General features: G+C 44.9%; 1 protein-coding gene across 4 annotated transcripts in view; it reads left to right on the top strand.

Annotated features, from left to right (window-relative positions):
- The window catches only part of LOC133116541 (rho GTPase-activating protein 6), a 103,443-nt gene that overhangs the window by 70,491 nt on the left and 5,682 nt on the right, over nucleotides 1–27,270 (top strand). For all 4 annotated transcript variants that reach the window (XM_061226194.1, XM_061226195.1, XM_061226197.1 and 1 more), the window contains exons 2-12: nucleotides 4,910–5,069; nucleotides 10,001–10,072; nucleotides 14,062–14,318; nucleotides 14,858–15,053; nucleotides 16,642–16,697; nucleotides 19,596–19,746; nucleotides 20,290–20,438; nucleotides 22,646–22,825; nucleotides 24,546–24,643; nucleotides 25,441–25,697; nucleotides 27,180–27,260. In XM_061226194.1, coding sequence (XP_061082178.1) covers nucleotides 4,910–5,069; nucleotides 10,001–10,072; nucleotides 14,062–14,318; nucleotides 14,858–15,053; nucleotides 16,642–16,697; nucleotides 19,596–19,746; nucleotides 20,290–20,438; nucleotides 22,646–22,825; nucleotides 24,546–24,643; nucleotides 25,441–25,697; nucleotides 27,180–27,260 — 1,657 coding nt within the window. The remainder of the gene's footprint in view (nucleotides 1–4,909; nucleotides 5,070–10,000; nucleotides 10,073–14,061; nucleotides 14,319–14,857; nucleotides 15,054–16,641; nucleotides 16,698–19,595; nucleotides 19,747–20,289; nucleotides 20,439–22,645; nucleotides 22,826–24,545; nucleotides 24,644–25,440; nucleotides 25,698–27,179; nucleotides 27,261–27,270) is intronic.

Genomic DNA, 27,270 nt, shown 5'->3' with positions numbered 1-27,270 from the left:
TGTCTAGTCTTGTAATGAGACTTAAAATCTTATAAAATCCTTTTTCTCTCAAGTAGAAAATATTATCGTATTTTAGCTTACAGTTTGCTTGACAAATTAGATTTTCAAATCAAATTGTCAAATTGTCTAACCTCATTGGCAATATTTTTTATCTTATTTTGCAAAAAAGTAATATAAATAAGATTTTACATGTAAGACTAAAATGCTCAGGTTGACTTATTTTTTGGTTTTTGCAGTGCAGCGCAAACTAGTCATCAACAGAAATCATGAGTCATCAAGAGAGAAGAGATGGTTTTAGGAAGGACTGTGGATTTCTGTAGTGGTTAAAAGGAAATTAAGATATTTTTAAACCCGAAACTATATCTTATATTTATCTACGCATATGATTTCTCAAATGTTGTATGTCTGTAGTTGATGGAATATAATTTCCAGTACAATATTTTAACTACATCCTCCATTGCTGAAGGCCTCTGGCCACAGTCGGGAGATGAATAGCTAATCTTTAAAATAACAGCAGAAGCAGAGGGCTAGTATACGCTGTTTCTCTGCTTTCATGTTCATGTGTTAGTGGGTGTCTTGTGCCTGTAGAGGAGGAGCAGATGCGCGTGAATAGAGCTTGAATGAGCACACTGAGGACTAAGGACATCAAGGAGGGGGTTTTTGTTCAGTGAAGAGGGAAGAGAGTCCATCACCATGACAGCTGGAACCAACCAAACACATTACACCTTTCAGTCAGTGCATCTCCCAAGGCCCGCGCTGGGTTTCAAATTTTTCAGTAAGCACAGGGCACACACACACACACACACACACATATGCACGTGTGCACATACACGTGCACACACATACGCACACACACATACACACACATTGTATAATACAATTCCATAAACATATTTTTCTTAAAAATCTTATCTTCTCATGAGCAAAAAATTACACAACCTCTTTCTCCAAAAGATGTGATTCGCATATCAGTTGAGTTCCCAGAGGGGAAACCACTTCCTAGGTCGAATCACTTTTTTGCGGTGGGCGGGACTTTGACACGATACACTCATGCTTACACACACTATTGCACCAGATCCATCTTTTTTTTTTCAGAATTTTTGTCTCATTTTGCAAAAAAGTTATCGAAATAAGATAAGTGTAATATAATACTTGCTCAGATTGGCGTTTTTTCAGCGAAGAGCTAACTAGTCAACAACGGAAATGGCTTCCAGACATCAACCTCTCAGTCTTTATCTCTTTTGGCTTTTTGTTTTCCTTGAATGAGTTCATCTTGAATAATCAAGAGAGAAAAAAGATTATTTTAGGGAGGACTGTGGATTTCTGTAGCGGTTAAACGGAAATACTGACTACATGCTTTTGGCATTAAGATGTTTTAAAACCCATAAACCATATCTTAAATTTATATAAGATTGATCCGTATCTGATATGACAGCCATCATCAATTCTGGACCTCGAAACCAAATCTTTTGAACAGGGCTTACCTGGATATATGAAATTGCGCTTGCCTGTAATTCATATTTTGCACAACAGTGGTAAGCCTCATCTGAAGCATGCAAGAGACTTCTATCATAAAATATGTTCTAATACATTATGTGATTTCTTTGTCTTTTGTTTTTTAAGTAGAAACTGAACTGTACAGTCTGACACTGTGAACTCTACCGTGTTTCGGTGGAGAAGCGGTTGTTTCCTGGGTATCAATCGAATGTGTATCACACTCACTGAACATCTTGGTTTGTTTAAGGGATTCTCTTTCATTCATCTTGGAGACCGTCAAATCTGGCTTCAGGGCTAAGTAGGACATCCCTCCAGAGCTCCCAAGCCCTTTCCTAATAAGGAAGCTTTGAGCAATACCTGTCCAGCTCTCTGGACGTGAAGTTTTTAAAGCTGCTCCCTCTCCTTCCTCTCCCTACAGTTGCTTTGTATTTTTCTGTTGTGAACGTCCTTCACGGTCTCAAAGGTGTTATGAGTTGTTATGGAAAAGGCCGGGGGATTATAAAACAGGATTCCGTGCCTGACATTCCGTAGATGGATGCCGGATCGCGGACGGTTCTTTGGCAGATGCTGTCCTAGTAAGAGTCACTGCTTTGTACCGTCATAAGAGTCACTGCTTTGCACTGTTGTAGTGTTGTAGTAAGAGTCACTGCCTTGCATTGTCGTAGTAAGAGTCACTGCTTTGCTTCATTGTAGTAAGAGTCACTGCTTTGCACAGTCGTAGTAAGAGTCACTGCTTTGCACAGTCGTAGTAAGAGTCACTGCTTTGTACCGTTGTAGTAAGAGTCACTGCTTTGTACCGTTGTAGTAAGAGTCACTGCTTTGTACCGTTGTAGTAAGAGTCACTGCTGTGCATCATCGTAGTAAGAGTCATTGCTTTGTGTGTGTGTGTGTGTATCCTGAAAGATATGCATAGTGGCGGAAAAGGTCTGTAGTGTTGACGTTGTATTTGAGGTGTGTGTGTGCCTGCGTGTGTGGAGAATTTGAGACTGTGTATCGGGTCATGGAGTGAAACTCGTCTCCTCCCTCCTCTTAAAAGCCCTTGGCAACACTCCCTGTTTTCTGATGGTTCTCCAAATTCCTTTTTGGAAAAAAGGCCTCCATCTATCAGGAGGGGAGAGTGTCTGTCCCCACTTTAACTCTGGGCTTAATTTATGCACCCTCAGAAATTAAACAGAACAGAAAAGGCTGTAAATTCTTTGATTAACATAAATAATAAAATAATTTTTAAACAAAAACAGCCCAGACTTCCAGCTTGTCGCTGTACTCCCCCTTATTAGGTATTTACTGGTCTGATGAGTCCCACGTCGCTTTTGTTTTGGCGTTTTTGCATGAGAATTGTATCAAATATGACACACAGTGTATGTTTTTCTGAATGAGCTTCGTGATTGTGTGGTTTTTGAGACCAAGGATGTAATATTAAGGTATCGAAGTGGATTTGTAAATCTTTCTGTTTCTTGTTCTGCGCTGTAGATAAACTCGGCAGATGTTGCGCTCATGTAAGACTCTACTTTTAAACATGGCAGAGAGAGCTGGACGTCTCACAGAATTGTGGAGCGGTCGTATTTTCTCTGGGATTTCATTGTGGGGGAGCAGGTCGGGACATGGAGCTTTTCCTTTTCAGTCTTTCCCTTGGCTGGGAGAGAACGGGATTTTATTTTTGGGTTGGAATATGTGTATTGAATTAAAGGCAGCATGTCTTCTGTACTTCAGCCCAGAGGGGAGCATAGTAAAGCATTACTGACAGCACTTATTTCCATTGTGGCATGGCCACGGAGCAGACTCCCCTGTGCTCTCTGTCTCTCTGTCTCTCTGTCTCTCTCTTCCTGCTGTGTTGTTTGGCGTTAATTAGTTAGAATATTCATGATTCTAATTAAAGTGTCAATTCTTGTTTAAAAAAACCCATATTTGATACCTTTTCAGGATGGCATTGTTGTAGCGATATTGACTGAATGTGTTTGCTTTCAGAAATTTCTCCTCTATAATCTGTTTTCCATTGGTGCTGTCGGGTGTGTCATTCCCACCACATATTCTGATGTGATTATGATGTACGCATAGGAACGTGTGAGCTGAATGCCAACAAGCAAGCGACTAAAATCATATGTTGCTCAATATTTCCATGTCAGACTACACTGTTGGTAGTTTCTAGGCAGTCTTCTTGCTCAAAATTACACTACAACTGGATTACTTTCTAAGAAAAATAAGCACTCTTTGCTCGTAGCAATAGCTTTGTCTCAAACAGAACAGAATCCACCCGACACTGGAAATGACTGACATCACTCAGTACGTGTCTGTCATGATTAAGCTGTGTTTCAGGCCTGTTGGGACAGATGGAAAAGCCATAAATAAAGGGGCTGTGTTGCTGATGTTTACTGGTGCCATTTCAACCCATTCCTGCAGGTTAGAACTGCACTTGAAATGCAAATTGACTCAGGGCCAAACTCTGTACTCCAACTCTGCGGTTTGGGTTTTGAATGCCAAATATTACAGGCAAATTCTTTGTTTCTTTGTTTTTAAAAACACAACTGCATTAACCTGGGTGATGTCATGCTTTTCCGGCCGTGTCTGTAGCCTGGTATAGCCTGAGATGCCCTGGGCACAGTGGGCAGCAGGGGCTTCCTGTACAGCCACACTGACTGGCAGCATCAGCTGCACACTCTCAGAGAAACAGGGTCTTTGGCTTGTTTCCATAGAGGCACTGTTTTGAGTTCTTTAAGGAAGCCTCTGTCATAGGTGTGAAATGTGAATTCTCCCAGACAAAGAACCATTCTGCTTGAGTATACCTCAGGCATGTCGTGTTGCCTCCATCAGACCGGATATTTAGGTACTCCTGGCTCTGCCTTTAGGGCAAGAAATTGAGCTGCTTTGTGCTGTCTGTAGTGACTTTTTGTGGTTTTATGTACAGTGTAGCAAAGTTGAGAGTACATCTAAGACATCCATCCAGCCCTCCAGGACCACAACTAGTTAAACTCTATCCTGAGAAGAAAGTTAGGTAGTTGTTTGGTTAGTTAGTTGATTAGTTTTTTGTTTTATTTCAGAAATATTCATAAAAGGCACAATCTTGCATTGCCAAGGATGGTACAATGAAGTTAAAAATGTATTTCCATTGCGGTGCTGGATCGTAAGCAATAGCAGTGGAGAAACTACACAACAGTATAAAAGCAGTAAAAATTGGTTGGCTATGCGACAAACTGATTAAACTTAAAATAAACATCTTACAAAATTATATTATAAATCAATTACATCCGCTTTTGCTTCCAAACAGTTACGCAATTGGCAGTATTTTTAATTCCTTTGGGTTACTTGTTCAATTCAGAGGCTCCTGAGTGTTAGTGGAGTGTGTTGTGTTGACAGGAGTGTGTTGTATTGACGGGAGTGTGTTGTTCTGACAGGAGTGTGTCTCTCTATCTCCCAGGGTGACTTCACCTGGAACAGCATGTCCGGGCGGAGCGTTCGGCTGAAGCCCGTGCCCATCCAGAGCCTCTCGGAGCTGGAGCGGGTTCGACTGCAGGAAGTGGCCTTCATCCGGCTACAGCAGGACTATGACCTGGGCTGCCAGATCACCATCCCCAAAGGTACGCTGGCTCCTTGGCTATCAATCCAAATGGTGGCCATACTTTTTTCACTTCTTCATTCATTTCTCTGTCTTTATCTGTTTTTTATTTCAGCATATTTTTTTCTCTTTCCTTCAGTGTAATCCAATTCAGGAGTATTTCTTTTGGCAAATAAACAACTACAAAAAAAAGGCTTGGCACTCTATACCCTATCTGGCTTTTAACTTCCATTTCAAAAATATCAACCAAGTGCATGATGTTGAGCTTCTAGCCTGTCTGTCGAATTTTGAGCCTGTCAGTCAACCAATCAATCCTATGTATCTCTTATAGGCTAAATTGCTCTGTGCTTCCAGGCTTGTACCCACACTTTTATTATTTCTGGTACAAAATGTTCAACATTGTCATTCTACGAGGAAACACAACACGATATTTGGAATTGAGCAGTTTCTATTAGGCAAGAGATTTACCTTCTACAGTCTAGTTTATATGGTTTATTTTGTATTTATTTTTTGTATTCATTGATGTAGTTTGGCACTGATGTGAATGATCCTTGGTGATTTTTGATCATTTCTGACACATTCGTGTGCGTTCGTGAGTAGCAGCAGCTGGAGCTGATGCCTGTTTTGGCAGCCCCACCATGGTTACGGAACTGAATTTGGTGAATTAGTTCAAGGTTTGGACAGAAGTTCAGCGAGGTTCACATTTCCAGTGTGAGGGGGAGACCTCTCTCCACATCCCAGCCACATAATCCCATCCTGTATTTATCTATTATCCTTTAAACACTGGCTGTCATCAATACACGGTGCATGTCTGTCTGTTGGCCTTCTCCGGGTGGAGTTTCAGGTCAATAGACACCAAGAGGCTAGAGATTGAGTACAAAAGCACAGATTTTAATAACCAACCTCAACATTCCTAAACTCAAAAATCTAAGGCTAATTTATGTACAATTTTCATTCCTTGATTCTTTTGTTCATTCATCCGCATCTAAGGCTGTTTCATTCAGTAATGCAACAGCTACAGAAAATGTTGGTGAATCTTCAATGAGACTGTGATAAACGCTATGAATTGTGGGTATGATTTGGGAAGATGCTGGCGGAGTGGAGGTCCAGCTCCAGTCTCTGCATGGCTCTAGTCAGCAGCCCTGTTTGCTCCGTATTGCAGGATCTCCACCTCAAGCATTTAAATTGCACTTCAACTCTTGACTCAGAGGGTGAATTTGTGTTTAGCTGACTATTATCCATGGACAATATATGCCTGATTGTCTTGTAAAACTGTGAATTGGATGGTAGTTCTAGTGGTCTTGTTTGAGCTGGGATGGTAGTTCAGGTGGCCGTGTTTGGAAGACGCTGGTTTGGGCTGGGATGGTAGTTCAGGTGGCCGTGTTTGGAAGACGCTGGTTTGGGCTGGGATGGTAGTTCAGATGGTCGTGTTTGGAAGACGCTGGTTTGGGCTGGGATGGTAGTTCAGATGGTCGTGTTTGGAAGACGCTGGTTTGGGCTGGGATGGTAGTTCAGATGGTCGTGTTTGGAAGACGCTGGTTTGGGCTGGGATGGTAGTTCAGATAGTCGTGTTTGGAAGACGCTGGTTTGGGCTGGGATGGTAGTTCAGATGGTCGTGTTTGGAAGAGGCTGGTTTGGGCTGGGATGGTAGTTCAGATGGTCGTGTTTGGAAGACGCTGGTTTGGGCTGGGATGGTAGTTCAGACAGCTGTGATTTGGGAGAGGCTTGCTGGCTGTGTTTTCTGGGCCTCACGGTGCAGAGCGGGTCTGTTTCCTGTCAGGCCGTCTGTGTCATGCTGACCCTCCCTCCTGCACTCTCTGGCCTCTCCAGCTGCACTGCTGTACAGCCAAGAGGCTTTTGGGGCAGATTCCTGCAGTATGGCCTAGCCACACTATGTAAAACTCAGCTATCACAGTATGGCTCCACTATGTGTTAAACACAACAAGCACAGTGTTGCCACACTGTGTCAAACACAACTAGCACTGTATGGTCACACTCTGTAAAACAGGATAGTTGGATGTTTTCAAGATTTGCTGGCTCAGAGAGGAAAACAAAGGAGTTTCTTTGTGTAATGCAGGCCATCTGCAAATAGTCCATTCTCACTAACTCTGAAAGCTTGTACAGTTCAGAGCTGGTACAGCTCTGCAGGTCCAGATCTATTCCAGAATCCCCAGCCTTCTTATTATGCTTGATTGGGAGACATTTAACCCTTTGAAGAGAAGTTTTTTTTGGAATGTTCTTTTAAAAATTGTAGAACTCCACTGCATTCCATTGCCAGGAGTGATTGTTACATCAGCATTAGAATGTTCTGTTTAGAATATCCTAATCACATTTGTGATCTCGCACCTTTACGGGGTTAAAATATGCATGTCAGAGTAGGGTTTGTGGGACAGCTTGGCTCTATGGGGGAATAAAACTTCAGAGCAATTAATCAGATCAGTCAAGGATTCATAAACTAGGTACATCTGGCAGAATACTTTCCCTCAGGGTTCATTTTTGATTGACATTTTCCAGACAGCTATCATTTTCTACAAAATACTTGTAAGATGGATGTCACCCCCACACAGTAAAATCAAACAGAATACTTTTTTCCCCTTAAACCCTGCCCCCCACCACCTCCTATAAAATGACAGAGTTTATATATTTATACACAGAGTTGGCTTGTATAATGTCTGTAAGAGTTGGTTTAATACTGGGTGTTTTCCTGTGTACAAAGGAAATGAAAACACTGCAACAGGGCATTCCAAGAACACACAAATGTACGAAACGTACCCAAGAGGGCACGTGCTGTTTGCCTCTGCATTATAATCCCTTCAGATAATCTGTTTTTCTTTTGCAACCGCACAATTTAATGGCCTGAGTCACTGAGTCACTGAGTCACACTGACTTAAGGGATGTGTCCCCTGGCTATTTTTGAAGCTGTTGATAACAAATGTAAAGACTTACAACTGTTGCCTCTTGTATCATTTACACAGAAACGTATCTAAAGTTAACTAAAACAACACACAGAAATCAATATGCAGGAATGAAATGTCATCGGGTTGAGGCAGAAGTTCACTCGGTGAATGGTACTGTTACGTAACCAGCTATGGTTCACAGAGGCTTTAGAAGCTGAGAAATAAATTAAGGAAAACGAACCTGTCTGCCTTATCTGCCATGGTTCTTTGACAGAGGAATTTGAGGTTGCCATGTAAATCTAAACACACAGGTCATCGTTCGGAGAGGCCGGAACCTGTGATTTGTGTTTATTGCCAAGCGAGTGAGCTTGTGCCATACTGTGGAGAACACAACATGGCGAGTGTGAGAGGATGAGTTCTGGGTGGAAGCCTGTGTGGAAATGGCTTCAGTGCTGTTCAGTTCATCCCTTTTATGAGGGGAGGCTTTGCCTGCAAGCATTTACAGGAATGGAGGTTACCTTTACGTGACAAGTCCATGTAAATGTAATGGAATGCAAGGTTAATTACATATTACTTAACCGGTTCTTTTTCACCATATGTAATTTCTTCATATGTATTTTCAACTGAAAGTGTCATACGACAGTTTCTCTTAGTGTCGCACACTGTAGAGTTTAGTTTAGTTTAGTTTGTAGCAGAACATATTTATACTTTGCATAGAGTCATACTTTGTCGCACAGAGTTGATTGGACAGCCAGATGGAACACTGAAGTTCATTGCCATGGATAGGCTACACCAGGCTCCACCATGTTCTCAGAAATGTAAACATCATCTGTTTGGCATCTTGTTACCATAGAGACTGCAGAACCGTCATCTCAGACCTTCCCCAAAGTATAAATGCGAAACGTTGAGCGACTTTCATTTTTCGTCAGACGACACTATCGCAGGGTCCTGCTAAGCAGTATAAACGAGGCCTATGACTGAAGGGTTCCCACTTTACTGATGCACTCATCTACAGACCAGTGACTATTGTATATCCCACACTATAGACCTCTCAGTCAGTACTTAAGGAGCCTTTGTGTTGGTCAAACGTGAGCCACATCTCTCCCTGGTGAGAATTCTGTGAATGTTAGCGCATTGTGGGGCGGAACTAATCCAGTGATAACCAGAGTAACCTTAGGTCCTCATCTTCGACCTCTGCACTCCTGGTCATTAATGATGACAGCCAGGCTCGGAGCAGCAATACCCAAAGCTATAGCCTCCGCTCATGGGGCCGCTAATGAATGAAAAAAGATACTTTTGAGGTGGGTTTTCAATATGCCAGAAGGTGATTGTAAGGCATGGGGTTTATACATTTAAGGATCTTGCATAGTATGATTTGGAATGTATTCAGCTGTAATTTTCAGTTAGGTGAAATGACTATATGAGCGAGCAGCACAGCTTATAGGACCTTATCTACGCCTTTATTTATGATAGGGGTGATTAGGGCTCACCGACCCATCCCCGGGGGCAGCGGGTGGAAACTAGACAGTGTGACTGCGGGATTAGGGTATAAGGAGCTGGTGGTTTGTCATGTTTGTCACACAGTCTTAGACTGACTATTCACAGGAATTTCTGTGAAACTGAAGATCAGGATTCTACGGAAATCCACATTGCCCGTTTCCATCTTGCAGCATGATGTCACATGAACTACTGTCTCTGACCAACATTCCTCCTTTATGCAGTAGTTACATCTATATTCAGTTTGCTATTTTTGGGTTGTATAAATACACACTGTCAGGGATCATCAAATCACGGTCCTCTAGGGCCGAGAACTGCTGGTTCACCCTCCATTTAGCTGGGAGTCAGGTGTGAAGCCAGTCTGGCCAATCAATAGCGCCAATTGTTCAGTTAATTACCCAAGAATAACCAGGGCTGGATTTAGATTTGAGGGCCAGATTTTATGATCCTTGCACTATATCTATGTCAATGAGTATAACTACGTACAAAAATGTTTTCCCTAAATTGAAAATGGCAGTGGACATTTGCATATTTACCTTCCCTCTCTTTTTGTGTTCAGATGGACAGAAGCGCAAAAAGTCGCTGAGGAGGAAGCTGGACTCCTTAGCAAAGGAGAAAAACAAAGACAAAGGTACAATAGTCCTGCTGACCTGACTTATCCCACGCAGTGATAAAGGTACTATAGTCCCACTGACCTGACTTATCCCACACAGTGATGTCACTGGAGCACCGCTGCCTGACTTATCCCACGCAGTGATAAAGGTACTATAGTCCCGCTGCCTGACTTATCCCACGCAGTGATAAAGGTACTATAGTCCCGCTGCCTGACTTATCCCACGCAGTGATAAAGGTACAATAGTCCCGCTGACCTGACTTATCCCACACAGTGATGTCACTGGAGCGCTGCTGCCTGACTTATCCCACGCAGTGATAAAGGTACTATAGTCCTGCTGACCTGACTTATCCCACGCAGTGATAAAGGTACAATAGTCCCGCTGACCAGACTTATCCCACACAGTGATGTCACTGGAGCGCCGCTGCCTGACTTATCCCACGCAGTGATAAAGGTACAATAGTCCCGCTGACCTGACTTATTCCACGCAGTGATAAAGGTACAATAGTCCCGCTGACCTGACTTATCCCACGCAGTGATGTCACTGGAGCGCCGCTGCCTGACTTATCCCACGCAGTGATGTCAGTGGAGCGTTGCTGCAGGATGAGTGGGTGTTCGGTATTGTGAGTTCCCCTTTCTGTGTGTGTGTTCATGTGATGCTGTTGCTAGGGGACTAGATGTAACGAAAACCCCCCAAAAAAGAAAGAGAACTCAGGACGGTTCTTTTTGAAGATGACCCGTTCCCTTGGTATGCTACACTGTAACTTTGTGAAAGTGATCCTGCTGTAGCCCTTTTTGAAGATCACTCAGGCTCTTTGTTCTTGTGAGGACACGCACTTAGTCCTGGAAGCACATGAAAGAAACAAAAGTTTGTTCTCGCACCCTTGAGTGAATCGCGCACTGTCGGAAGTGCGTATTATTAGGCTGTATTGTTGAGAAATGCGGCCACTCCCTCTGAAGAGACGTTTCGGTCCGAAGCGTTCAGGCTGAGTCAGTCTCGACAGCCAAGAGCACGCGAGGCCAGAGGAGTCTGGGTCTTAAGGGGGAGCACGGAGTGGAAGCTAGACAAAGTGTCGTCCCCGTGTCTGCGTGAAGCTGGCTTCCTGGGTATCCGTTTCCTATTTATGTAGCACACGAGGACAGTCTCAGACTTGCCCTGTGAATAAGCCCTGTGAGTTTCACCATAACATAGTATGTGGAATGTGAAGCTATTGGTACACGCATACATGAAAACACACACAAACACATGCATATGCACTCACACACACATGCGCATACACACACACACACGCACATGTGCACACACGCATACACATACGCACAATCTTTTATGGAAACATTCAGCATTCGATGGCTGAATGATGATAAAATGGAGACAGGCCTATCTTCCTCCCCGCCGGTGACAGAAGGACTGTTGGTTTTTCCAGTGCGAGTGAGTAAAGATAGCTCCTGGGAGCCGTGGGAGAAAGGGGTTGTGGGATTGCGGCCCGCTCTCTCGGACCTTTGTTCTGTCACAGCTGGGCTCTGTTTTCTCACACGCCGGCTGAAGGGCTGGAAAATGGAGGCTTTGATCCGTTTGGCCGGAGATATGCGGCCCGAGCCGGACCAGGCATTCTCAGCTGCTTTTGCCAACATAACAAGGAGCGAAGTCATCGAGTGTGACCCTCTTCATGAAGAGCCGCTCCGACAACTGTGCGTCTCAGCCTCCCGGTTAATGTGTGAGGGAATGTGTTTGTGCTTCACTGTTGACTGGGTGGTCAAAGACTTTGCAAAAACAATTGGGCTTTTGGCTCTTTTCTGTAGGATTATATCTGCAGATAGGAATGACCTCAAGATGAAGTGTACACTGTAATTTCATGTTCTTGTGAAATGACAAACTGAACCAAAGGATCTGTTCCACAAACAGTGCATGACACTGGATATAGGGTCACACAGCCCAAGCAAAAACCGTCCATTTGTCCATTACTGCATCATTTTGAATTCATTGAATTCATTGATTTATACCTGTCTCTTCTTAATTTTTCTATTATCCTCGGATTACCTTAGTTTCTATGTTTGTGAAATGATACCGTGTTAATCCAACTTTCCTTACAATGTGTCTGTAGCAGCAGCAGCACAGTTAGAGTGTTTTGTTTTGGCAGGCTAATCCCTCCTAGCGTGAGGCTAATGACAAGCTAACAGACTCAGAGACCAGTGAACTTTGTCAGTAATGTGAGTAAAGGAAGGAACTGATCATGGATCTTATGACGGTACAGCTGTTGAAATGTATCCGTTTTTATTTAAAGTTGCTGCCAAGGTCTTGATGTAACATTGAATTTTCTCTGCTGAATTCTCTGTTTGAAAGGTGTTGAAGTGGGCATGAGCTGAAACATGTCCGCCTTCAAAATAAAAGTAAAATAATGGTACCGCTTTATTTTACCTAGCATTTACTGGGTAAGTACACAGCTACTTGTATAAGTATTAGGAAACTACATGATTTCAGTGATAAGTACTATAAAACAAAGTCAGTAAGTACCATATGTAAGTCCTATGCAAGTATGTTTTATAGCCTGTTTCATAGTACTTACCTCTGACATCAAAACAGTTATGTAATAAGTACCTGGTATTTACACCGTAAGTACTAGGGAATTACTGTAAAATAAAGCATTACCCAAATTAGTTGTTAACTCTTGCTTGATTAATCATTTGAGTGTGGACCTCTGTGTACTTTCTTCTCTCATGAATTGCCACCATATTAAAGGTGTGCTCCACCATAAAATTAACTTGTAGAAGAGTAGCTGTCCTCCTGGTTAAAATGAGCTCTGAGCTCTCAGCTGTAGTGAGCGCAGAGATACTGTACAGCCCCCACGACTGTGCTGCTGCAGGTACCTGCTTCACTAAACACTACAATGGCCTCCGCATGCTTTAACTAACTGGTTTGTAAGACAGGTTGTCCAAACAAAGTGTTGTTCATATCTTTTCCGAAGTAGCTAAACTCGAAGGTGGGGTGAGAGGCTGTCCATTTCAAAGCAGTCCGTACATTCAAATTAGCGGCAGAGGTTAGAGGTGTATGACATTATGGAATGTGCACTTTTTCTGCTGATATCTCTGTACAGAGCTTTGGCCAGCTACACATAGATAATTAATCAGTTACGCCTTTATATGACGTTAAATTACCTCAATTTTGTGGTGGAATTTCTCTAATACAAAGGCCTAAGAGTCAGTCTAAGAGTTTATCAAAGCTGTTCTTACCCAGTGGTCAGATTAGACCAGAGGCAGAAGTTTTTTGGCACCTTTTGTAAGAAAGTGGCAAGATAAGGTGTATTTATCTGGGTGCTCTATATTTATCTGGATTTATTACATGTGTTCTGATATCTATGGTCCTGATATCTGGTGCTCATTCCAATTAAAATGCTCAGTAGTAGGTCCAACAAAAATATGAAATGTAATTACTCATTATTATTCAATATAAATAAAGGGACAATTTTTTTTTTGATTGAAAATCGCAGGTCACTGAATTATTGTTCCAAATGTAGTTGTCATTGTCAAACATATCTGTATCTAGGCTGATGCATTACTTGCATATATTGGACCAAAATTATGATAAAAGATCACAGTTGAATTGCTATAGAATCGGACAAGTTCTTGCAATACTCTGTTATGAACTGTTTCCTTTTTTCTCTCCCCCTCTCTGTACCCATTCACCTCTGCCTTCCTTTCTTCACTACTCCACCTCTCTCCCCTCCCCCTCTCTCCACTTCTCTACCCGTTCCCTCTCCCCCACTCTCTCTCCCTTCTCTTTCGCTCTCCCCCTCCTCTCTCCCTTTCCCCTCTCTTCCCCTCTCTCTCTGTCTCTCTCTATCTATCTCTCTCCCTCTCCCCTCTCTCCCTCTCCCTCTCTCTATCTATCTCTCTCCCTCTCCCCTCTCTCCCTCTCCCTCTCTCTCTCTCTCTCTCTCTCTCTCTCTCCCTCTCTCTCTCTCTCTCTCTCTCTCTCTCCCTCCCTCTCTCTCTCCCTGGCCCTGCAGAGTTTGTCCCTCAGGCTTTCGGCCTGCCCCTGTGGCAGGTGATCGCTAACGACCGCTCCCATAAGCAGCGGCAGGAGTCCCAGCGGGGGGAGCACAGGGACCCCTCGGACCTGGTGTCCTCCATCTTACAGTTCGCCATCAAGAGGCCCAACAAGGAGCTGTCCAGCAGCACGTCGTCCCTGAGCTCCACCTCCGAAACGCCCAACGAGTCCACCTCCCCCAACACCCCCGAGCCGCCCCCCCGGGCTCGACGACGGGTGAGGGTCTCCCCCTTTCATCCCTCAACCTGCTCCCCCTTTCATCCCTCTCTCCTCTCATCCCTCACTCTCCCCCACAAACCCCCCAGTCTTTGATTTACAGCTTGCCCGTGTCTTTCATTTGGGAACTTTGGGTAGCTTTGGCCTCTGGTCAGTTGAAGTGCATTTTGATGTTCATGCCGCTTTGTGAATGGAAAAGTTCAAAAACGAACTACTGAGGGTGGGTTTACTGACATTGTACATCTCTTAAACTGTAAATTTGTCTCATATGCTGCAAAAAGTTTGGGGGCGTAGGTACAAGAGACAGATACAACAGCACAGAGAATCTATGGACCCAGAAATCAGTTTTTTTTCCATAACTATTTTCATAACCTCCAAAGCTGCACTTCAAGCCTGCGAGTAGGATGTCTTTATTAACGGACAAAGAGCTTGGAGCTTGGAGCCCACCATCTGCGGAGCTCGGGGGAGCGGGCGGGGTGGGGGTGGGGCGACGGGAGTGGAGATGATGTAATGCCTGCGCATTCCTCGGCGTTCCTCAGGGCGGAATGTCTGTGGATTCCATCACCGACCTGGACGACAGTCAGTCCCGCCTGCTGGAGGCCCTGCAGCTCTCCCTGCCGGCCGAGGCTCCCAGCAAGAAGGAGAAGCACCGCGACAAGAAGCTCAGCCTCAACCCCATCTACCGCCAGGTGCCCCGGCTGGTGGACAGCTGCTGCCAACACCTGGAGAAATACGGTGAGAGCGGAGGAGAGGAGAGGACGGGGGTTAGCCGTGCCCTGAGGTCCACACGTCCCCACAGGCAGCCAGGTGCTCCAGCAGGTGGCCCACAGGCCTGGTACCAGCACTGCCACGACTGACCCCCCAGCTTTACGGGTCTGAAGGTGTAGGACAGTGGCAACCAACCCAACCCTCACTCTTCTGATTAGCAGCTCAAAGAGATCTCTAGCTGCTGGTTGAGGTGTGCTTTGTCATGGTTGGAGTGAAAGCCTACAGGTCAGTCGATCTCCATGAACAGGATTGGTTAGTTTGGTTGGGTTGTGGGGGCTTTGGTTTCGTGCCAGTTGGGAACACAGCTTAGGTGTAGCTTAACTCTCACCAACAGACTTTGCACATTTTCTATGATAATCTAATTAATATTTGAGCGTATTGTACTTTGATCAAATAAATGAATTGAGGATGGTTTTTCATTTGAGTCAGTAAAAGGGGTGGACTGTGGAAGATATATTAAGGGGGAATAATCGTTCATATTACTCATCCTCCCTTATTTCTGGCCTCTGTGCATTTATCTATTGTGGAAAACCCCATGTGATTGTTTTAAAAATCACCTAGGAAACAGGAGTGTTCTTGAGCTGTTCAATTGTTGAAAAGCATTTTTCTTCACAATTGAAAGTATTCTTCTGTTATCCATTAAAGTGGTCTTCCATGGTCTACCAGGTTGCTTGCTATTGGCATTGACATTTATTTGGTTCTCATGTTGAGACAACAGCAACAGACTCAAAATGCAAATGCAAACCTAGAATCAACCTTTTGTTCGCTTTCTTATGTATAAACTAATGATGCAATGACACACAGTTTGCCAAGGTACAGCCGAGCAGCCTATTGTCCAATTACTTTTGATCCTTTAAAATTGGGCAACTATACAAAAAAGGCTAGGTGGTCCTTGAATATATAAACAAATGAGTCATTTCTAAACAGCAGATCAGCAGAAAAAAATGAAATGGGTACGAATCCAAAAAATCAGTACATACCAAGGCAAAAAAAAAGCATTTTCATTTTCTTTTTTGTTCTTTAGTCAATTTTAACTGAGCAGGACAATAAAACACCCAATGTTTCAGCTGAAGTCGTTTTTGGCTAATGCATTTTTTGCCTTGGTGTGCCTCCAGTTTCTTCCAGGGAATTACGTATAAAAAGGGATATAATTCCAACACGGATCACCCGATATTAATGTAACTACCCTCCAATTAAACCTGACAGTCTGCTTCAGTTGTTTTCATTATTTCATTTAAAATCAATTGTGCTGGAGTACAGAACCCAGACAACAAAAACTGTGTCACTGTCCAAATACCAGACTGCACTGAAGCGTGTGTGTCCAGTTAAATGCACCAATATTGTATGAATGAGTATTTGTATGAATAATGTATAATGAAAATTGAAATGTAATTTACTTTCTGAGTAAGCCTGAGGTCAGGCCGCAAAAGTAAGCCCACAGTTTAAATACTTTCATTTGGATGTTCCTGAAATGCTGGCATGCAATTCCATCTGTCTCAGCTGCGGTACAGTGTGTTCATTAACTGTATTCCGTAACTTCTTTTCACCCTGTCAGGTCTTCAAACAGTGGGGATTTTTCGTGTAGGAAGTAGGAAGAAAAGAGTGAGGCAGGTAAGACAAACGGCACAACGTGAGAAATGTTTTTAGACATTATAGGCCAGTTTCACAGATTCTCCATTCCAAAACTCAGTTCAGTCCAACTTAATCTTAATCGATGTCAGTGAAACTGGCCCTTCATGTATCAGATAACCTCCTGGAATTATTGTCTATTAAAATTGATTGATGTTTTCATATGTGTATGTGATTAGATGATTTGATGTTTAGTGTCTTTCATATGAATGGTTAATGTTTATGCAGTTTGAGTTTGGGTATGATGTACAGTTTACTTTGTTACACTGTGAAATGTTTGGGTATGTTGTACTAGGGACAGGCACTGTTTAGTTTGATTCACTGTGTGAAATGTTTGGGTGTGTTGTACTAGGGACAGGCACAGTTTAGTTTGATTCACTGTGTGAAACGTTTGGGTGTGTTGTACTAGGGACAGGCAGTTTAGTTTGATTCACTGTGTGAAACGTTTGGGTGTGTTGTACTAGGGACAGGCACAGTTTAGTTTGATTCACTGTGTGAAACGTTTGGGTGTGTTGTACTAGGGACAGGCACAGTTTAGTTTGATTCACTGTGTGAAATGTTTGGGGACACAGTGGGTGTAAAGATGCAATCAAACGGCATAAAATCAGTTTGTTATTAAGGTAGCCTCAGTACCCAGAATGCATTTCTCTGAGTATTCATGTCTTTGTGGCTGTGGGTGCACTGATAAAAGGAGCAAGTGGGCACTAATTACACAGTGTAATTCAAGCAGGCTTTTAGCAGACAGTGGCTAATGCTTTTGGAAAAGGTGCATCTGCAGCAGGGTATTCTGGGTATGGGGAGTGTGCTGGTGTCTATTCTTGTTCTGAAGTGCTGCATCAACATCTATGAAGGCAGCATGCGGCATGAAGCAGTGAAATGGGAGGTAAATCACATGAAAAAGCGGGAATATCAGAGAATTGGGATTGAGGGTGAATCAAATCTCACAAACCTGTTGTTTAATGAAAGAGGGTTTGTGCAATACTCTTGAGAGCAGTGCACAACAGTATGGGACATTAGCCATTATCCCCATACTGTGGAACTTGGTATAAAGGTGCATTCCTCTACCAGATCTCAGGCTTGAGGTGTTTATGGTGGAGACCTGGGAAATGGATAAAAGGCAGGAGCCATGGTTTCAGGGTTGTGTGTAACTCATGGTTTCAGGGCTGTCTGTAACCCATGGTTTCAGTGCTGTGTGTAACCCATGGTTTCAGTGCTGTGTATAACCCATGGTTTCTGGGCTGTGTGTAACCCATGGTTTCTGGGCTGTGTGTAACCCGTGGTTTCTGGGCTGTGTGTAACCCGTGGTTTCAGGGTCGTGTGCGGGTCAGGGAATTGAGCTGACCTGCTCACGATTAAGGAGAGCTACAGTAAGTGTGGGTGCCAGCTGATGACCCTTTCCTCTAATTGAGGAAACAAGGACGTTTTTAAATATTAACTTTGCTGTTTTCTTTGGATTTGGAAGCTAACATACAATAAACGAGTGTGAAATTCCCCCTGGCTTTTTCATGATTACAAACCGGCCCTTGGTTTATTTTGAATTAGGTCAATGCTATGACAAACTCAATTTCATCAACTCCCATTAAGACAGAACAAAGGTTTAAAATGTACATGCATGTAGACTCCACTGTAAACCTATAAACCTTTCAAAAATAATTTTAATGTATTGACACTGTTTTCATATTCCTTGATTTATACCTGCATAATATCGGCTGAATCTCAAGCAACAGCTAAGAGCAGGTGCTGTACAGTATACTGATCTTCAAATCATCTGGATGGGCTAAAGGAGGACACTTAAACTGACATATCCATTAAAAAAAAAAGATTAGTGGATCTGTGCTGCACCAGCTCAAGTATCTAAACTGACAGGGCCAGATAAAGTGTGTGACTGTAAACATTGAACAACTTTTAAGCAAAATGTCAGTGCCACTAAGTAATAAAAAGAGAGTTGTCACAATCAATCATTTTTATTTCAAAATGCTTCATTTTAAAATACAACTTCCGTTTCAAAGGACAATTTGACTGTTTTCCTTCCAAAACGTTAAAAGCTTACCAGCAGGAAGCCTGCAGAGGCAAATAATAGATAGTATCCTATTCCAAATGGAGTAAGGGAATACGGTGGACAGAAACCTGTCCGACATGGTCTCACTATAAGGGAGTATTCCTGAATCAGGTCAGTGAAGGGACAAGGATTTCAACAAAAGCTGTTTTGGAAAGAGCGCAGTATTTCCCCCTGCTTGCAGAATTGAGTCATTTAGTCGTCCTCTGTGAGGGGAACCTGTGCTCCTTTCACTGCCAGTCCTCATTAGCACAAAGTGGATCCCTGTGCACACTGGAAGGGTGGCACCGGCCCTGATTACGCAGATAAAGACCGCGCCCGCGGCGATTTAGCGTAGGAAACGCTCTTCCTTATCGCCTCGGTTCCTTGCAAGCCGAAATTCACACACGCCTTGAAGCACAACGGCGTTCCTATTCACAGTTAATGAGTAGCTGAAAGGTCAAGGTTAAAGACATGAAGGAATTCAGATTTAAGTGCGGCTGCACAGCAGCGGGCTAAGCTAATCAGATTCCAGCGTCACTGATTAACTGACGTGTGTCCTTTCTAACAATGATGCGGATTCCTAAATTTATGGCCATGGAAATGTGGAGGACAGCCCAGAATAGACCGTTGCAGGCTTTTCATGGGCAAGTGTGGCACTAGCAAGGTTAATATCCTGAGGCATCTTCAGCGTTAGCATACTTTATTTGTAGCTAAATAAGTATTTCCAGTGCTAACCGAGCTAACCCAGTGTTGCATTTGTCACCTGAACATCAGCTATTCATAAAATAAAGGGGTGCCGTGCAGTGGTGTCTAAGGTTGCGGTTGTGTCATGTGACCCACAGCTGCGGGAGGAGTTTGACCGAGGGGTGGACGTCCCGTTGGAAGAGGAGCACAGCGTCCACGACGTGGCGGCGCTGTTGAAGGAGTTCCTCCGAGACATGCCTGACCCTTTACTGACCAAGGAGCTCTACACGGCGTTCATCAACACTCTGCGTGAGGAGCCTCCCCCTGTGCCTGACCTCAAACTCACCTCCCATAATACCCAGCGCAGTCCAGCCAATCGCTGACCCGGACTGACTGCAAACACACGCCACCGCGGCTGAAGCCCTGTCCTCACAGCGCGGGTCAGCTGTTAATCAGTGATCTGATGAGCCCCCGCCCTGTTCGGCCGCAGGTGCAGGCAGACACACTGGTCTGCAACCGGGATTCGCCCCTCTGCTGGACATTAATGTGTAACAGGAGGACTTTTAAAGCCTGGTTTTATGTACCATAAAGCCTTGAGGGTTGTTCATGGGCTGTCCAATGTATATAAAGTGATGTAATTTGACCTAATGTGATACTATGTTCAAATCTGACTTAATGTGATCTAACAGATAGATAAAGTGTGAATGAATCTGGTCTCATATGACCTAATATGGTCTTAAGTGACCCAGTGTGATCTCATTTGATCTAAAGTGACCTCATGTGATCCAATTTGACCCAGATAAATCTAAAGTGACCTAATAAGATCTAATCTTTTCTAATGTAATGCTGCAGTGCTGGATCACGAGGAGCAGCAGGCCTCCATTCAGCTGCTCATCTACCTGCTGCCTCCCAGCAACAGCGACACCCTCCACCGCCTGCTGGACTTCCTGTTCACGGTGGCCGCCCACGCCAACGATGCTCACGACAGAGACGGGCAGGAGGTGAGCAGTGGGACATCCCCTCTGTGGCCACATTACAATTCATGCTGCTCTCTGTTTAAAAAAAGATTAGCCCCAGGATGGAGCCCTGCGGGACTTCATAGGTTATGGAACAGTGGTATCCAGCCTAGTACCATTCACTAGCAGGTCAAATGAACCATATTATTTTTGTTAATAAATATTATTGAATTAATTAAGTATTAATGAGCAGTACATTAATAGACACATGCATAAATGTCTCAATTATGGTTCTCGGGATGCTGTAATAACATATTGAGAATTTATTGGGTGTTGTACCCTTAAGGAAGGTAATTAACTTGAGTCATCTTGTTTTATGTCCAGCTGTATAAATGGGCTCAATACCAAAAATGCTGAAAGTTATGCAATTCACTGTGCTTGGAAAGATTCACATCACGTAGGTCCGATCAGCATGAAATACAACACAAAATGTATTAAATACACAAAATACAACATAAACACAAAATACATTAACTTGCTTCAGTGTGGTGTTAGTGAATTGACATTTCTTAGCTGAACTCAGATCAGTGGGGTGTTAGTGAATTGACATCTCTAAGCTGAACTTAGATCAGTGTGGGTTAGTGAATGGACATCTCTAAGCTGAACTCAGATCAGTGGGATGTTAGTGAATTGACGTCTCTATGCTGAACTCAGATCAGTGTGGTGTTAGTGAATTGACGTCTCTAAGCTGAACTCAGATCAGTGGGGTGTTAGTGAATTGACGTCTCCATGCTGAACTCAGATCAGTGTGGTGTTAGTGAATTGACGTCTCTAAGCTGAACTCAGATCAGTGGGGTGTTAGTGAATTGACATCTCTTAGCTGAACTCAGATCAGTGGGGTGTTAGTGAATTGACGTCTCTAAGCTGGAATCAGATCAGTGGGGTGTTAGTGAATTGACATCTCTTAGCTGAACTCAGATCAGTGGGGTGTTAGTGAATTGACGTCTCTAAGCTGAACTCAGATCAGTGGGGTGTTCGGCTGCAGCACTATGCCAGGGACATCGTGAGGCTCACACATTCCTTCCCATAAGGCAGCATTTTCTCCACACAGCTCTGACATTCGGGAATGGAGTGCAGACGGTACAAAAACATCCCGTTTCGGCCAAGTGACGTCATTTTATGCCATTTTCCTTTGTAATAAGACGCTGTGGGTTAAAAAAAGACACCTGCTCTATCTTAATCTGGACATGGTGGATAGCTTTTGTTTAACTTGCCTCAGTGTAGCTTTTTCTTGGGGAAAATATAAAGAGTTTTAATGAATTTGGAGCCCAACATGGGGCTGAGCGAACTGAATGGCCAACTGTGTGCGGCCACCGCCTTGTACACGCATGAACCCCACTGCCAGTTTTGCCAGCCTGCTGCTTTTCATGCCACAGACTACAGCTGAGCTCTTATAGAGTGGAGTCAGAGGAAGACCGTTCATATGCCTCTTTAACATTTGGTTCACAGGCACCTCGTCAAGTAAGTCAACACTGGCATGGTTAGATTCGAGCCGAGACTGTGGGGTTAATCGACGTACCACAACATGGTGCCTTAACCGAATGAGTCACTCAGCAGCCCGTGTTTGTGTACCAGACTGAAATGAGAGATTGTTGGACTTTGGAATTGAGCTATTTCAGGCTTCCTCATGGAAATTGCTGATGTAAAAAAGGCACAGTGCAGTTGATGTTTCTGCTCTTTTAATAACTCTCTGATTCCCTGGGGGAGGCGAGAGCTGGCACACAGGAGTGTTTGAGCCAGGGGAGCTGCCAGCCAAAAGCCCCATCAGGGGGTCAATTAAGCCCTCGTTATCCCGCGATTACAGGGATGACATGACGATGCGTAGCTAAGCTGCCTTAACCCCGCCCTGCGCAGTGGGCTCAGGTACGGTCAGGATTACAGCGTCACCCCAGGCCCCTGTGTGCCCGCCCAGTCCCCCACACGACCTGCCCGCCAACTCCACTTTACCCTCCCAGCCTGAGGTGGGCCTGACATGTGTGTGTCTGTGTCTGTGTCTGTGTCTGTGTCTGTGTCTGTGTGTGTGTGTGCGTGTGCGTGTGCGTGTGCGTGTGCGTGTGCGTGTGCGTGTGCGTGTGCGTGTGCGTGTGTGTGTGTCTGTTTCTGCGTCTGTGTGTGTGTGTGTGTGTGTGTGTGTGTGTGCGTCTATCTGTGTGTGCACGTGTGTCTGTGTGTGTCTGTGTGTGGGTGTGTAGGTCACTGGGAACAAGATGACGTCGCTGAACCTGGCCACCATCTTTGGGCCGAACCTCCTGCACAAGCAGAAGAGCACAGATAAGGAGTTCTCTGTGCAGAGCTCGGCCCGGGCGGAGGAGAGCACGGCCATCATCGGCGTGGTGCAGAGGATGATCTCCTCCTACGAGGCCCTCTTCATGGTGAGTGTGATATACGGGCACAGTGAGGAGGGGGGCCGAATACAGGGGTACACCCACAGGAAGTGAGGAGAGGGCAGAACACAAGGGAACACCCACAGGAAGTGAGGAGGGGGGATAGAATACAGGGGAACACCCACAGGAAGTGAGGAGGGGGGGCAGAATACAGGGGAACACCCACAGGAAGTGAGGAGAGGGCCGAATACAGGAGTACACGTACACCCACAGGAAAAGAGGAGGGGGGCAGATGACAGGGGTACACCGACTGGAAGTGAGGAGGGGGGCGGAATACAGGGGTACACCCACAGAAAGTGAGGAGGGGGGCGGAATACAGGGGTACAGCCAGAGGAAGTGAGGAGGGGGGCGGAATACAGGGGTACACCCACAGGAAGAAGGCCCGGGCTGTAGGCTGTAACGTTGCTAATATAAATGAATTTGATTTATTCAGACAGCTTATTCAATAAAACATCTGGCAGCTTTCTTTGAAATGTGGAATGCAGAGTATTTTAGCCATATAAAAGTAGACCCCTCCCCCCACCCCTCCACATACACTCACAAGACTGTGCACTCCACTTTTACATTTGTACTCGTTGACCTCTGTTAGACATCAGCTTTCTGCCCGTGAACGTTTCTGCCCATCCTGGCTTTGTGCCAACCTCAAATTTCACAAATGTCAAATTAAAACCGGCCAAAGAAACCTCGCGCTTATCATGTAACTGTTATGTTTATAATTAACATCAAACATCACATCGAGCATTTGAGCAAATAAAAGCCAGGGACAGCCCTGTATGTGTTTGTACTGGCCTTGTACAAGCTGTTTGGTTTAACAGGCTTTAGAGACAATGGCCGGTCTTATAGAATGTAAACACGGCTGTGTCGTGCGAGAAGAACTCAGAAAGAGCCGGTTTAGCGCAAAGCCGGGCTGGAGCCGCTCGTAAAAAGAGGAGTCGAGTCGGTGCCAGGAAGCTTTCTCAGCTTTTACCCTGACCTGAAATTGTTTCACTTCTGATTCCCCCACTGTATTGACATCTTTGTGGGAGATGAGTGGCTCGTGGGTTCTGTGAAGTGTCGTGCTGATTGGGCTGCTCTGCCTTTTCCCGGTGATGTCATTGGACTCTCTGACCTCGTCCTGGTCCATCCCTGAGGAGTTCTTACAATTTCCAGCTGTTACACACAAACACACGCTCGCACAAACAAACACACACATGCGCACACAAACACACACCTACACACACGCACACATACACACATACATACACACATATAATACCACGCAGTCTTTTATACTGACGCTAAAAATATTGCTAAAATTTTGAACCACTCAACCTTCATCTTTTGTTTTTTCACGTCCAGTTTTAGTTTTAGTGTTCCAAAAAGAATTTCCTTTTAGGGAACTGTTGGAGGTAGAAAACATTTGCTGGTGCAAATGTTACAAAAAAGAAAAAGTATTATATTCAATTAGCAGGGGTTGTGCAATGTCTTCGTTTACTGTAGCTCCAGTTGAGTTTTTGCTGAAAGTCTGTTATTGCTGCTCCATTGAATTCTGAGTGAGAAAGGGAGATGTTGGGCCCCTGTAGGTCTATGTTTGGCTGTGGCGGTGATGCTTTGGGGCCCCTCACCGGTTCGGTTCAGTGATTTGTGGTCCCAGTGCACAGTGTTGTTGTTCTGGCCCCCGGCCCCGCTTCGCCTGTGACACTGGCTTTCTGTGCCCTTACGTCCGCAGGTCCCCGCTGAGCTGCAGAACGAGGTTCTCATGAGCCTGCTGGAGACCGACCCGGACGTGGTGGACTATCTCCTGCGCAGGAAGGCTTCACAGTGGTCGTGAGTGTGGCTCTGTCCTCCTCAACACACACATGTTTACTGTCCCCTGCACACTCTCTCTCCATCTCTCTCTCGTGTGCTCTCACACACACACACACACACACACACATGCACTCTCTCTCCATCTCTCTCAAGCACACACACACAAGCATGCACTCTCACTCGCTCTGCCTGTCTTTCTCATGAACATACTCATGCGCGCACACACACAAACATGCACTCCTTTTCGTGAACATACACACTCACACATGTTCTCTCTCTCATGAAGACACCCATACACACACACACACACACATACACACACAGTCTTACTCCCTCATGCACGGGAGCGATACCCACAGTCGCAATATATAGAAGCACTTGATCGCCCCCTGGTGGCCGCCCTGTGCTAGTGACACATTCCCCCCAGCCACTTGGCCTGAAGCTGAGCAAACTTTCCACTAATAATTCATGTCATATCTCATGAACTGCGTAAGGTAATGTGCCTCTGATTCCTGATTTACGACTGATCGTGAGTGCTGAACATGGCTCAAAAAAACAGAAGCACGAGAGGTCACAGGTTGCTGAGAAATGGCAAAATGTTATTTTAAGTACAGAAAAGCAGGCTTTGCTGAGTGAGCCTCAGGCTCTTCGTAGTATCGAGTTCATGTAAGAATGTATAACATGAAGAGCCTCATAGCCAAATGGTATAACTGCTGTTCTCAATTCTGCAAGTTAGCAGTAAATGATTGATTGCTACAGCTCATACTGAATTGGGTGAATTGTACGAAGTCCCCTGTCTGTCCGGGTCATTCCAGGAGCCCAGACCTGATGCCAGAGGCCCCGTTCTCTCTGAATGAGCGCCACTCCTCCAGCGACTCCAACAAGGCGTCGAGCGGGGAGGTGTCCCCGTACGACAACAACTCCCCGGTGCTGTCGGACCGCACGCTGCAGCAGGGCGAGGGGGGCAGCCCGCGGGCCGACCGGCTGTTCCGGGTCCCGGAGCAGTACACGCTGGTGGGGCCCCTCAAGGGCCGCGCCAAGGACAACGCGCCCGCGCAGTGGGGCGGCAAGGGTGAGCCAATCACAGCAGCCCCCCGAAAAACACATCCCCACCGACCGGAACTCCGGGCCGAAGTTACACCGGTCTGGGTCCCATCAACAGTGATATTCCTGTAATTTTTTTAAATGAAGAATATCTGGTTTTTCTTCTTTACAAACACAGTTTGACAAATTCAGCAATCGGAAAAATTTACTTTCCAAAAGAAAGAAAAAAAGATTATTTATTTATTTTTTTTACACCGGAGGCCCAGCAGTCTCCTGAGATGCGATTTGTCTTTCTGCGATTTGGTCCAGATGGGTTAAATTAAAGAACTGTGCAAAGAACTAAAAGGAGAAAATAGTTTATAACTATTTTTAGTTCAGCTGTTTTCATGCATCGCAGAGCATGTTGAGCGCACTGGAAAATGTTTTGTAAGACTTACAAAGTATAGTAAATTACCCAGCTCACATACAAAACACGGCAGTACCGTTCATTAGCCAGCATGGCTGCATGTATGTCTGCTTTACCTGACTGTAATAATAATCAGTGTCATTATGTTTGAAATTTGGCCCAAATAAACGAAAACAAAACAGGACCCACAGTGGCTCCTCTGATCTGGGGGTTGCTAGGACCGTGTTTATATACGTTCCCTGTATGGCGTGGTCTGAATTTACAGTATAGGGTTGCGGCTCCATGGGAACCGCTTAATTGTTTGCTTTCGGTGGGTCGCTATCAGCTGTGTCGAAGCAAAATATTTTGTGTTCTCTCGTGAGTGTGTTTTTTGGGCTCATAAGATAAAGTGTCCTGAGCCAATCCCGAAATAGATCCAGGCACGATAAAGCCGTGTACGTTAAGAAGCCCTGAGTACACGGAGCCAGAATGTAAACACTTTAAGGAGCTTTTCAAACAGGTAGCCTTAGAGTGGAGTGAGTCAGTACATCGATCCGCCCTTCTCCCACGGCTCACTAGACACGGTGGGGCGGAACAGGAGTCCGTTCGCTGGAGATGGGCGTTCTGGGCCTTTCCGGAGTGCGACTGTATCGGGCTGGAGGGGTAGAATTCCCCTGGGACTGTTCTGGACGTGGTTTCAGGACGCAGTTCCTGCTCAGCTTTAAGTGAATAACATCTGCCACGCCCTACGCAGTGAAACTCAGCCAAAGCCCTGTCTTTTCCGTCAACGTTTTTCTGCATTGTTGCGCTCAACGGTTCGTCAGCTCCGGTTCTGAGGAGGTTACGTGCGTGTTTATGACGCCGTCTGGGCACACGCTCCTGGTGTCTGTTTTCCCTGTTTATCTCTTTCTCCTGTCGGAGACGGGAAGGCTGTCAGACCTTCGATCCAACCGTCGGGTCAGAGAAATACGCCCGCTAAACTAATCCAGATGATTATGTTTCATACGATCTGACAGGTTGTGTTGAATGTGTCTGTTGGAATGTGTGGGCTTGTCTGGGGCTGTTCTTGGTGATGTAAAAGAAAGTTACAGAAAACACGCTCATTCAACACTCTGTTTCCGTTAGACTACACCGATGAACACACTAATATCTGGGGAGCGTGGCACGCGACGCTGAAGTCGGGACAGAAGGATCAGCTGCACACAGGTACACTACC

This window comes from Conger conger, chromosome 17, assembly GCF_963514075.1.
Source record: "Conger conger chromosome 17, fConCon1.1, whole genome shotgun sequence".
Taxonomy (NCBI): domain Eukaryota; kingdom Metazoa; phylum Chordata; class Actinopteri; order Anguilliformes; family Congridae; genus Conger; species Conger conger.
The sequence above is the reverse complement of the archived record's forward strand: the minus strand, read 5'-3'. Positions and strand labels throughout refer to the sequence as shown.